Below are 12,086 nucleotides of genomic sequence, written 5' to 3'. Positions count from 1 at the left end.
TTCAGTGTAGTTAATCTATCCTCCTACAATCTTGTTTCCTGAAATTCTCTAACGGACAATGGTAGAATAATAATTTCACCTTCATTAGGTAGGTAAGATATTGCTAATCCACAACTTTTTTTTTTCTTTTTCTTTTTTTTTTTTTTTTAATGTATTTTTTACTAATTTTTACTGGAAGACATGCATTGGGTTAGAACACTGATGAACACAATTCTAATGTTATATAAATAGATCTTAGCAACTCCACCAGAATCTCTGTAAATCAGAAACACTTTGCCAAACAGCTTTCAGAAATCTGAGATGTTTCGACAATAATGCTAGAGGCAAGAAAACATGATAAGAAATAGGGCTGTCATACTGCACCATAAATATGGGCTCTATAAAGACAAATTTCTGAATATTCCTCACTTTCCCATACTGGCTTTACAAAGTTTTTTTGCTAGCTGGGCCAATATAAAAGCCTACTTACGCACATTGACACCTTTGGTGATTTCTGTATCTTCTTCTTCAGAAGCAAACAAGTTTGGGAAACGTAATGACCTAAATCTTCATTTTGTTTGCTGTCTAATGAAGGCCTTTAAAAACTATTTTAAATGCTGATGTATGATAAGTATTTTCTTGATCTCTCTAATTCTACAACTTCAATGACAACAAGGATGCCAACAAGTCCTGAGACTTTCACCTGATCTGCTGCTTGTTGACTAGCAAAGAGTTTTAATTTCTCGATATCCCCATGAAGATAAAGGCACATTTGAAGGCCACCCACAGACAGAAAAGATGGACCAATGCCCTCCATGGTCAACAAGAAAGCTGCACAGTGTCTATTAACTACCTGCAAGAATAATCCCCCTCACCTTTAAAAAACAAACCAAGAAAAAGAAAAAACTCCCACACTGAGAAGTGCCCTTTGGTTAATGATGTTTTTTGGCTGTCACCTCAGACAGACCATGTGCCAGCTTATCAGACTGAGAATGAAGCCAATAAGCCTTTGTTAGCACGCTGAAACCACTCACTATCTTGCTTTCCCTCTCCCCTGCACGCTCTCCTTTCTGTCACATGTATACACTCATTAAAATTTCCCGCAAAATATCTAAGAAATTCAGTGTGGTGCACAATGCACCCTTTCAGGCAACCACCATGTTCCCCGAGAAACTGACCTTTGGCCTCTTGCAGTAACGCAGCAATACTATTAGCATACATCTCAGTCTGCCGAAGCTCCACCAGTGGTAAGAAGAACGTCTCCAATGTTGTATTGAGAGACTGAAGCAGTGCAAACCGTAGGCGTAGACTTTCAACAGGAACATCTGAGGCGGGAAACATCCAGTCAGAGAGATAAAGGCATTCGCTATGTACTGCAAAGTCCATCTTCCCAGCAGATTCATTGCAGGAGCCACACAAGCTTCCTTCTAAAGCAGCCCCTCCTGATCCCTGCACATCAACAAGAGGGCTGAAGACACAAGAACAGCCATGATCCATCATGTTCCTTCCTGGATCTCGAGTCTCTATGTGTCTGAATCCAGTATCTTTCATCATCACTGAATTTGCATTATCTGGAGACCCTCTTGAAGGAACTTAGTGCTTAGAACAGGATTTGGGTGACTAAAGTCTGCCTAGGTCCAGAACTGCAATCCAACCTTACCTCCCCACTGCAAGCTAAACTCACCAGGTATCTTACTGCTCCAGCATGATGACCTAGGAGGTATGCTCGGAGAGCAGAGAACAGTTGCACTGCATTTCTAACACTGCTGCCAAAGGCACCGCAGTGCCCAAGCACACCCAAGGAGAGAGAAGACCTAGAGTCAGTGTTGCCCTTGGCCCACAGAAGCTCCAGTCTGCAGCCTCCAAAGGAATGTCCTGACTACCCAAGTGACAGCCAGATCATTCAGGAGCACTACCCAAGCTCTTCCATTGAAGAAAGCCCCTATGCAAACGATCTATACATACTCAATAGACAGGAAATTCTGGGATCTGCTGCATCAGCTGGATCCAAATAAACTTCATGGGGATGGAGTCGTGCTGGTGTAATTGCAAGGTGACGACAAAGCCTGTTAATATACTGGACAAGGGCTACATCCATTTCCAGTGTCCATTTCCGGGATGCTTTCTGAGCATGTCTTGCATCAATGCAGGCGCACCTGAAATGTAAAAGGCATTAGACCTGTTGAAATGTAAGTGCAATACTGCTTACTAAGAGCATGCTGAGCACAACATGAGGTAGCTTGTTCTACTTCTCTCCCCTTTTCTTAAGCAGAGCTGTTTCATTAGAAAAATTCCAGTTTGAGTATAAGAACTGATTTATCACCTACCTTGCCTCACTGTTATTAAATAATAAGAAAAAAAAGAACTGCCTATTAAGCTTACTTACTACACTATCTTCTTTATGCTCTGAAGCAGATATAGGGGAAGAGGATGTGGCAATTAGCTTGTGGCTTGACACAGGGAGATAAGGAGGATCCATTTAAGGGACTTTCTTCCTGTACAATATTAACAAGGAAGTAACCGTTCCCTCCTCTACATTACTACTGACCCAGTAATAACACTGCCAATTTAAACAATTACGCAGTGCACAGAATAGAAAGCTGTTGTGGAAGGAAAACAGAGACAGCCAGACGGATCTACAATTCTCATCAGGCAAATTTATTACACAGTTTGGAAACTGTAAAGGACAGCATGGCATATGATTTTGTCAGCTATGTTGTGTACAAGAGAGTCAGGAACCTGCATTTTGACAGCATAGTGACTCTTTCAAAGCATGTTTTAAGAAAATAACAATTTTCTCTACAGGCCTTGCAGCCGTGGATAGAAGTTTGCTTGTTACTGACACACTGGTTAAAGCTACTTGGAGTAGGAACACTTGGGATCAAGGTTTTTTTTTTAAGTGAGCACAATTAATCGGTATCAACTTTACGAAAAGATGTGCAAAATATACCTTTCAAAATGTAGATCATATCCGCAGGACAGAATAGCTCTCCACACACTACGGATATCCTGTTTAGATCGGTCAACCACAAATCTGTGAAATCCATCCAGTGTCAAATACTTCTCCTCAGGAACTGGCAGCAAAAATACAACCATCAAATAGTTAATGACTTACTATAAAGTCTACACACCACACAGGAAAAAGGTACACCTTGTACACTAACCGGTCAGCCTTGTCCTGGTTCTACCCGTCCCACCATGGCTTGTTTCTCGAGTAGTTCTAAACATCATGCTATTTAGTCCAGATTAGACCTTCAGTAAACAGCACTTATTCTTTCCTCTCCAGGATGCAAATGCTCCAGCTGCCCTCTGGAATAGCTCCACCAATATATCTACCCAGGTATCAAGGATCCATACTTGGCTGAATGCTGAAATTCCCCTCTTCTGAACTAACCTGGCATTTCCTACAGTGAAGAGCAGAGTCCAAGCTCATGTCTATTCACTCTTCCACCTGACCAGAGAAAGAAATATCAAGCAAGACCCTGGAACTAACCCCTGTCATGGCATGGCTGTGCTGTCTCCTCCATGGATAAGACTAGTTATGAGGCATCTGAAGCTTCTCTTTCGTCCAATTTCCTTCTTGTAACTTAGTAATTTTCCTATGTAAGTTGAGTCAACCCCATGATATCCTAAATCCCCACTGTACAAAAAAAAAGCCTTGAAACTATACCTCTTAGGAAGTCAGTTCTCTACCCAATGTATTCACATGGTCTACGCACACTGTTGCATGAATTGCATGAGCATGGTTTGCTCTCACTTACATTGATGAGTCCAGATTTACAGACATATAAATAAAAGCAGCATTTTAAATCGTTATTAAAAAAAAAAAATCAAGTTAGCCTCATTAAAAACAAAGACAAGCCAAATCTATCATGACATCTATAAGCATGCCAATACCAAAAATGTATTTCTTTTCTACGAGGTAATACTATAGAAAAATTCTATACAGGCACTACCTTCCTGTTTCTTTGTGGGAGACTTTTCAGGGTCCTTCTCTTCAGGTTTGCTCTTCTCAGGAGATTTTGGCTTTACAGTAGGTTTCTTCTCACTTAAGGCTGTTCGGCTAAGGGACAAAGTGAATGTTAAGATGAAAGTTTTCTTTCGTCTGTTCAAGAAACCAAAACATTCCTTGAAGGTCTTTTATAATCTCAAAGTCGCATCTCCCTCTTCCAATCCGTACATGGAAACACAGAGAGAGAGGAAATAAAAATCTGGATTCCTAAAGAGAAATCAAAGGGTTTGTAACTGTGAAAAAGCTGAAGATACCAACCTGACACTATTGAGCATCGACTTTTCCTTTGTAGGTGGTTTAGTCACTGGGCGCTTGGTGCTCACAACTTTCACTGGATGCTGTTCTTTGCCCGCCTTGTTGTACTTGCTCTTGTCAAATTTTGGCTTGGGTACACCGTATTTCCTTAAAATCTTCCAATAAAGAAAGTGAATAATTACCCAATGCTTTCAAGTTACATAAAAATATGCTGAAAATAGTTTTCAAAGCACTACCTGAGTAAGCTGGTCCTCTAGAACTTTCTTTGGAGGGCGGACATTTGTGAAGAACACATGAAGGAGGTTTCCAGGAGTCTGAGAATTTATCTGCTCTTTACTAAGATAGATATCAGCAACCTTAATGGGTTTTGCTGGAGTTAGGCTCAGCATTTGCTCAGAATGGACGCAGCTTTTAAATATTTCTGTGAGGACTTCCCGAGCACCTGGGACCAATTTCTCACCTAATTTAAAAAAAATAAATGCAATATGGTGCAAAATACCATGACAACTGTTTAGAATCTGAAATGTGAAAAAACATTTTGCATTCAGCTAAAACACTGTATCACATGCCACTAGCTCTGAAAGAGAAAATCACTTCGAAAAATTCTACTAGCAGGCCTGACCTTTCTGCACTCTAATACCCCATTTGTGATAGAGAACGGAATGCCTTCTTCCATTTTGGCCACAAACTGTAATTATTATTTGCATGACTGCAGTGGTAATGAAAAAAGTAGATTATTTATGATGCCAGTATAAAAATTACATTGTGTAGGTACACATTAACACCTACTAATTGAATTAGTAGTCAACTGAACTTCCTGCAAGTATTACCCTCCCCTGTCCCCTGAGTCAGGATTCTGGCCCATTCCAGGTGTATTAGGGTCTGTATAGCTTTCATATTGTTAGAGAACATAAATTACTAGCTGTTCTACTTGAACAGTTTCTACTCTAAAATTATGTCATGTCTAACAGTGGTAAATTATTACAGTGGCTATTTTCTCAAAGAAGTCACTGAACAACTCAGTAGTTTTTTGGGTTGGTGGGGAGTTTTCTGTGGGTGGTTTTTGGGGGGTGGGGGGCGGGGTAGGTTGTTGGTTGGGTTTTTTTTCTTTCTGTTTGATTAGCTGTAAGGACAGCTGAGCAATGTTCAGACTGCAAATAGCTGCTTGCCAACTGATGAGAGGGAGGAAACTGGCTTTGGAATTACTCCCTACCTCTCCCTCATTGTCACCCACGAATTAGCAAGTCATACTGAATTTACACCAACAAGGAGAATCTGAGCCCTGTATGTCCCAAAAAAATGCACAATACAAGTGAGGTATTTGCCAATATGAAAACCACATACCTTTTATTGACTTATCATTGAAATAATCTTCTAGTGCTGGGCTCCCTTGTGTGTCAAATAAACTCTGATTTACGGTAGAAACAGTTAAAATCTCTTCAGTTGACATTTCCATCAGTTCATCTTCACCATCCAGACTTGACAAACCAATGAGATCACTACTGTTAAATAGACTGGCTCGGATTTTCTCTATTTTAGCTCTTGACCTTATCTGTACAAATAATGAAACTAGTTAGCAGGAATTCTGACAAAACAAATTAACTTCCATTTATATGAATTTGGGTCGTACGCTTTCTCCCCGCCCCATATAGATAATCACTATTCCATCTCTTGTAACATTCTTCTACATCAATAATTCGATACCAGAGTTCAGGTTCAGCCTAGAAAACATCCTTTCTAAGAACACCTGGCCACTGAAATCACCATGCTGCAAGTTAATCAGGCACAGCTTTGAACCAGCTATTCCATTTCTTAGTCTGGAGACAGCCCTTAGAAATATCAGATAAGAAGTTCCAAGTTTCAGATAGGTAACTTGTCATTATTTGCAACTCTGCTGTCCTTGCTTCAATTCTCCATTTAGAAAAAATATATCTAAATTAGCACAGGCTTTGAAGTCTCAGCTGCACCAACTGGGAGCAGGAACAATAACTTCCTTTGATTCCAAGAATAACCACCATGTATCATTATCAGATCAGCTACAGACTTGGAGTAGGTTTCCATGTGAATATACTGACAGCTTTCTGTACACACTTTATTGTTTATTTCAACTCTGGTGTCTTCATGTCAATTAATAGCTTAAGAATAGCAACTGAAGATTTTCTCTCTGAATAAGCTGATTTTCTTCTACAAGGGAAACTGATACAATCCCATACTATGCAAAAATGTCTCTTTACATTCACAAGCTATCAGAAACGGCTGTGCTTTTGCAAGCTTCTGATAAATCTGCAGCACGCAGTTATTGTAAAAACGGAGAAGGGTTCTTGTGCATAGCTGAAAACCTGGAGTGACCTGGCATCAATGATGACCACCCACAATGCTTCTAAAAATTAATTTGGAACCAGACATCAACAAAATTTATTGTCTCTTCTAAAGTAACTTTATAGAGGAATCTGTAGATGGTTTAAAATATGTGAAAATGTAGTCATTAAACATTAAATAATTGCCTTGCGGGTCAAACCAAAGGGCCATCTCTCTCTAAATTTATCTCCAGCAGTGGCCAGTAGCAAATTTTTGAAGAAAGTTACATGAAAGAGGAAATGAATAGATCTTTTCCTTTACATACTCTCTCAGCCTCCAGAAATCAGCAGTTTAAAGATTTCGTCAGTTGAAGGCTGCATTGACTGCTGTGCTTAACAGCTACCAATTTGCACATCCTCCATGAACGTGATCCATTAGCAATTCATTTATACTCTTGGCTTCTGAAACCCCATGTGGCAATGAGCTCTACAACTTGGAATGTGCAAGAGTTCTTCCTTCTGTTTTAATGTTGCTACTTTTTAACTCCACTACTAGGTCCCCTCTGTCCTTTGAGAGACAGTGAATGCTTCTAAGACTGTGAATGGTACAGAGAAAGTCAATGGAGTATAAAGTTCTGTGTTCCTCAGCCATCGTGTCCAACCTGAGAACTCCTAGGCTCCTTAGTCTCATGTGCACATTGACATACATTTATTCTACACCCATGACCTATGCTGAGCTACACCTTGCACTCTCCATCATTCCAGTTGTGGCCTCAGTCAAGCAGAAGAATTTTTACAGAAGAAAACATACAGCACGCTTTTCCCTTAACAGTCAGATCATGGCATTATACACAAACCACAAGAAATACAGTATTTCTCAGAGCCAGAGGTTAAAATAAAGTTACTAGAAGCAGATCTCATTCTTTCAGAAAAAACTGACCCAAAAGGCACCCTCTCCTGATTGAAGGCTATTACCTCCACTACAGCAAAACCTTTGATTGGCCGTGACAGAAGTGGCTGGTTGTCCAGAGATGTTACTGTGTACATTGATCCAACATCAGACACAGACGCTGTTTCCACATTGTCAAGTGGTTCCCCGAGGCTGCCAAGGCTGCCAAGGCTTCCAGTACTGCAGTGTGAAAGATCCAGACTCTCCTGGCTGGAAACAACATGTGGTTCTAGCAACCCTGGTGGGATGGCCAATTCCAGTCCAGCTTGAAACTGGTCAACTGAGATATCACTAACGGTCCGAGATATACCCTGCGAGCTGCAGAGGGAAGCCTGGCTCGTAGATGCTGAAGCGCTAACACTCATAGCAGGTGTGACACTGCTAGAGCTGCTAATATCCAAGCTGTCTGCACTACTTGAAACAGTTGGTTTTTCCAGTTCAGTTCTGCATTCTCCTCCTTCTGCTTTATCCTTGATTTTTTTGGGATCCTCTTCCTGCAAAGGAATGTAGATCTCATCTTTGAAGACTCCACCATGTGCATTACATGCCTTTCTGATTGCACTTCTGACTGTACTCTCCTCCAAGTGGGTTGGTATTCCAGAAATGACAAGCAAGCGGCTATGAGCTGTGGGACCTACTAGTGCTTGACACGCATCTGCTACAGCGTCATTTGTCACACCCAATCCTTGCGGATCCTTTTTAGTTAGGTGTCTGAGAATTATAAGCAGAGTCAGTGCTCTATGAAACCACAACATATCCTCAGGCTTGCTTCCTCCTATACTGAGGATTGCAGCATCTGTTTCAGCTGCTCTGGATGAAGACCGTTTGCCTGAAGATGATGTCTTTTCCCGCTTCATTTTGACTTTTTTCCTCTTTGACAGCAAGCTTGGACTCTGTGGTGTCTGTCCTGGAGAAGATGAAGATGAGGATGAAGAGTCACTAAGATTTGGGGCACTTGTTGAAGACATCACATTAGCTGTTACACTCATATTGATAGGCAAGGTTACTTCCGCTACAGCAAGGCAGACTTCCATCAGAGCATGAAAGTACGTTGAAAATCTTCCTTGGTCAGCCCCTCCAACACCAGAACCACCACATGCATTTCCAGACACCCAGTTTTGTGTTTCTTCATCATACAACTTGTGAAGTTCTGACTGCAGGGCCATAAGCATAGCTAGACAGGGATTTAGCTGAAGGGCAATAGAAGATGACAATCCCGCTGGACTTTTTTTCTGCTCCAGATTGTGAATTTTGCGAAGCAACTCGGCCAAGAGATGAAATATTAATTCCTTCACACATGCTGCCATGTCAGTTGTCCAGAGAAAGTTCCCTGTGTGTGGAAGGCAAGACATGGGAGTCAGCAGTATTTCACTGTTAGTAACTTTATCACATGAGTTGCAACAGTAACATTAAAAAAAGCACAAGAGAAGGTCGTTTCAATAGCTGTATGTCAGCAGTAAGAAAGACAGGAAGACTATTCCAAGGAGTGCATATCAACAGAAAGTTTCTAGAGTTTCAAGAAAGTTTCTATATAATGGAAGAGCTCAGAAATACTTTGTGATTGTAATTTTTCTTTTTTTTCCCTAAACTCTCCATCTGAGCCAGCACATTGTTGGTGCTCATTGCTTAGTAAATACTGCATTCTCACCTAAAAATTCCACTACTTGCAAGAGAACTGAAGCAGGAATAGTATCCAGTTCGTCTTCTGATTTTCCATCCCCATCTTCTAATTTCCAAGTTAACAGCTGTTCTGCGAATGCCATTGCCAGGGGGAATTCAAGAGGAAGAGAATGCAAGACCAACACTGCTCCAGGAGGAGGAGATACTCCTGAACAAAAAGGTCAAAGAAAATACTTATCATGACTCTAGGCGTTTGTAAAGTAAAAGTAGTACCGTATCTTCTAGGATTTTTCTGAGGCTAAATTCATACTAAGTGAGAATTTTCTCTATTAAGTACCTTGTAATAAACAAACAGGAATGTTTATCTATAGTGAGCTGTGATATAATCTATAATTCTAAAAATATAGATAACATTTTGTTTACATGACATGTACAGGCTAAAAATAGTTCTATTTCATATCTAAATACATATAGGACTTTTACAAAACCATTTCTTTTTACTATGATGTGTGTGATCAGTACTGACAAAAACATCAGAGATGCTGTAGTTCAGCAAAAGAACTTAAGGACCTCCAAACAAAAGTTTTAAGAGCTTACTGGAGCCCAGTCACCTTCACTTCTCTAAATAAATCACATTGTCTCTTCCTTAGGCTGGAAGGGTAAAAAGAATTTTAATGATTACTCTTGCTTGAAAAGCTAGGATGACCTGTGTACTACTATACTGCATATATATATATATTACTCTGTGTATTAAAGGGCCCTATAAATCACCAAGCAAAAAAAAGAAAAAAAATTATAATCTCCATCTGCAAAACAGCATCTCAAACAGCAATAGCACTAACCCAAATGCTGCAGAAATATTCAAAAACACTGCTTTGTGAGCTCATGGAAGACAAAAATCAGAAAAAAACCCCACAGATCCTGACAGGTTTAACAGAACTAACAAAATCAGAGTCGGATGGCTTCCAATGTTTATAAAACCATGCTTTCTTGGTTAAGAATGATTGCATATTTCTGCTAGGACACATTTCTTAATACCTTGTACAAAAATACTGTCCTAACCTATGGTAGGACTGGTGACAATATAGGAAGCTCCTACACAGAGGCAATGATGATGCTTGTCTCGCTTCTGAGACTACAGTTTAAAAGGTTTTTTTTAATTTTATTTTTTTTTTTACCTAGTTTTATGTGGACCTTGTCTGTAGGGGTGATCACTGAAGGGTATTGATTGGTTGTTGGGGGAGGCGTTAGGCCAGTGTTGGTTGGAGAAGCATCTCGAGGATAGCACACTGCTTCAATTAGGTTTAACTGACCATTCCTTTTAACTTTATGCCCAAGCCCGTAGACAAGCACTCGAGCCCAAGGAGCTTTATACAGGGATGAGCTGAGAAGAGAGCAAGAACAGGTCAGTTAGACTAACTAGCTACTAAAAATCCCAACCCAGTCACAGAAAGAGTAAACACTCTGTGGTATTTATCCCACCACCCAGAAAATGAGCCTCTGAGGAGAGAAAAATCTAAAAAAAATTAGCACCTACATACTCAGGGTCCACAGAGGCTCAGAGGCACATCTTTAATCTTTGCCACTCTTGGCCACCCAATTACTTACTCTTTGCGGAATCCAGACTGACTTTCCTTACAGGACACAATTACAAATGCAGCCCCAGGAAAATTAACATCCATATTGACTTTGGATTCTGAAATTGGGAATTCTTCAGCAGGAAACTGTTCTGGTGCCATCTGTAACATAACATTGCATAATGAAAGCTCCCAAACAGCAGCAGCAGCAAACCACCTCCCTCCTCTTTTTTCAAATAAAATATAGCATTGTAAATAATGACATAGTATGAGGCCACTCCATTTTAATATGATCCAGGGTATTGCTACCGCTTGTGTTTTCAGCATGCCCACTATGATCAGAATAGGAATACAATCCATCCAGGGAAACAATTCAGCATGATGGACAGTATTATGGAAGTTAGAAACACACATAAAGCAAGGGCTCATAAGAAAGAAGGCAGGCCTTAAAAACAACACTGCTCATAAAACATTACTAAATATTTTACCTGCAAAAAGGAGCAGATCTGTTTAGTGAGGTCTAACAGACTCTCCTCTCCTTGATGCAGTGTCCGAGTAATGGCAACAGTAAGCCACTCTCTGATGGCTTGTGAATTGCCCTGGTAGAAGAGGTCTGTGGCAGCACAGTTCTGGGAATGGACGCAGTGTTGCAGGGACTGGGCCAGAAGAATAGAACTTGAACTGATTGTTCCATCTGTAATAACAGGAAAGGGATGACAAATTTGGAGATCAGTTCAACATGTTTGCGTAGCCTGTGAAACAGACAGTGGAAAGAGAAGTTTTAGAACACTTGGAAGATTACAAGCCTCTATTTTCACTCCTGAGCAAGTGCAAACCTCTTCCTAAAGGTCAGCAGCTGAAAGGATCCACCCAAGACCAGACCTGAACCCCTGACATGGTTGGTTGCAGATGGGATGGCCCTCTAAATGCCAGCTGTATTCTTCACCTGCCCTAAGCCAACCATTAAGGAGGCCTGCCATACATAACACAGAGCTGTGGGTTCACAGCTGCCTCATTTTGTCCCACATATGAAAGAAGGCATATTTCAATTTACTGCATAAGTACCATGAGAACAAGTAACCAGAAGTGCTCTCTTCCCCACTCATTCTAGATGAGGTGAAAGCAGCTTTATCTGTCTTCAAGCTTTCCCCATTTATGAACAAGACAGCTTTTGGGTGGCCCTGAGTGGGTCGCAAGCCCCAACATCTCATGGCTGTCATTCTGGAGCTAATGGGAGAAGTCAAAGAAAAACAAAGTGCAGTGCACAACGGAGTGGGCAATTCACCAAAACGCCAGTTTGGAAACTGTATGTATTAGCAGGACTTGAATTAGACATATTTTAAAGAGGAAAAACTAAATAAAAGCTTGTGAAATTCTCAAAGCCATGCAAAGTAGTG

General features: G+C 40.6%; 1 protein-coding gene across 7 annotated transcripts in view; it reads right to left on the bottom strand.

The window, feature by feature from the left end:
* Nucleotides 1–12,086, bottom strand: part of HECTD4 (HECT domain E3 ubiquitin protein ligase 4) — a 78,038-nt gene that overhangs the window by 8,810 nt on the left and 57,142 nt on the right. For 6 of the 7 annotated variants that reach the window (XM_075041207.1, XM_075041208.1, XM_075041210.1 and 3 more), the window contains exons 57-68: nucleotides 11,178–11,383; nucleotides 10,721–10,851; nucleotides 10,291–10,496; nucleotides 9,141–9,320; nucleotides 7,519–8,822; nucleotides 5,591–5,798; nucleotides 4,483–4,706; nucleotides 4,250–4,401; nucleotides 3,936–4,042; nucleotides 2,930–3,053; nucleotides 1,945–2,135; nucleotides 1,158–1,304 (exon numbers count right to left, since the gene is read on the bottom strand). In XM_075041207.1, the coding sequence (XP_074897308.1) occupies nucleotides 1,158–1,304; nucleotides 1,945–2,135; nucleotides 2,930–3,053; nucleotides 3,936–4,042; nucleotides 4,250–4,401; nucleotides 4,483–4,706; nucleotides 5,591–5,798; nucleotides 7,519–8,822; nucleotides 9,141–9,320; nucleotides 10,291–10,496; nucleotides 10,721–10,851; nucleotides 11,178–11,383 (3,180 nt within the window). Of the gene's footprint in view, nucleotides 1–1,157; nucleotides 1,305–1,944; nucleotides 2,136–2,929; nucleotides 3,054–3,935; nucleotides 4,146–4,249; nucleotides 4,402–4,482; nucleotides 4,707–5,590; nucleotides 5,799–7,518; nucleotides 8,823–9,140; nucleotides 9,321–10,290; nucleotides 10,497–10,720; nucleotides 10,852–11,177; nucleotides 11,384–12,086 lie in introns of those variants that run through there. The other variant, XM_075041213.1, reaches the window with a different exon arrangement.

This window comes from Buteo buteo, chromosome 11, assembly GCF_964188355.1.
Source record: "Buteo buteo chromosome 11, bButBut1.hap1.1, whole genome shotgun sequence".
Taxonomy (NCBI): domain Eukaryota; kingdom Metazoa; phylum Chordata; class Aves; order Accipitriformes; family Accipitridae; genus Buteo; species Buteo buteo.
This window is presented reverse-complemented; position numbering and strand designations above follow the sequence as displayed.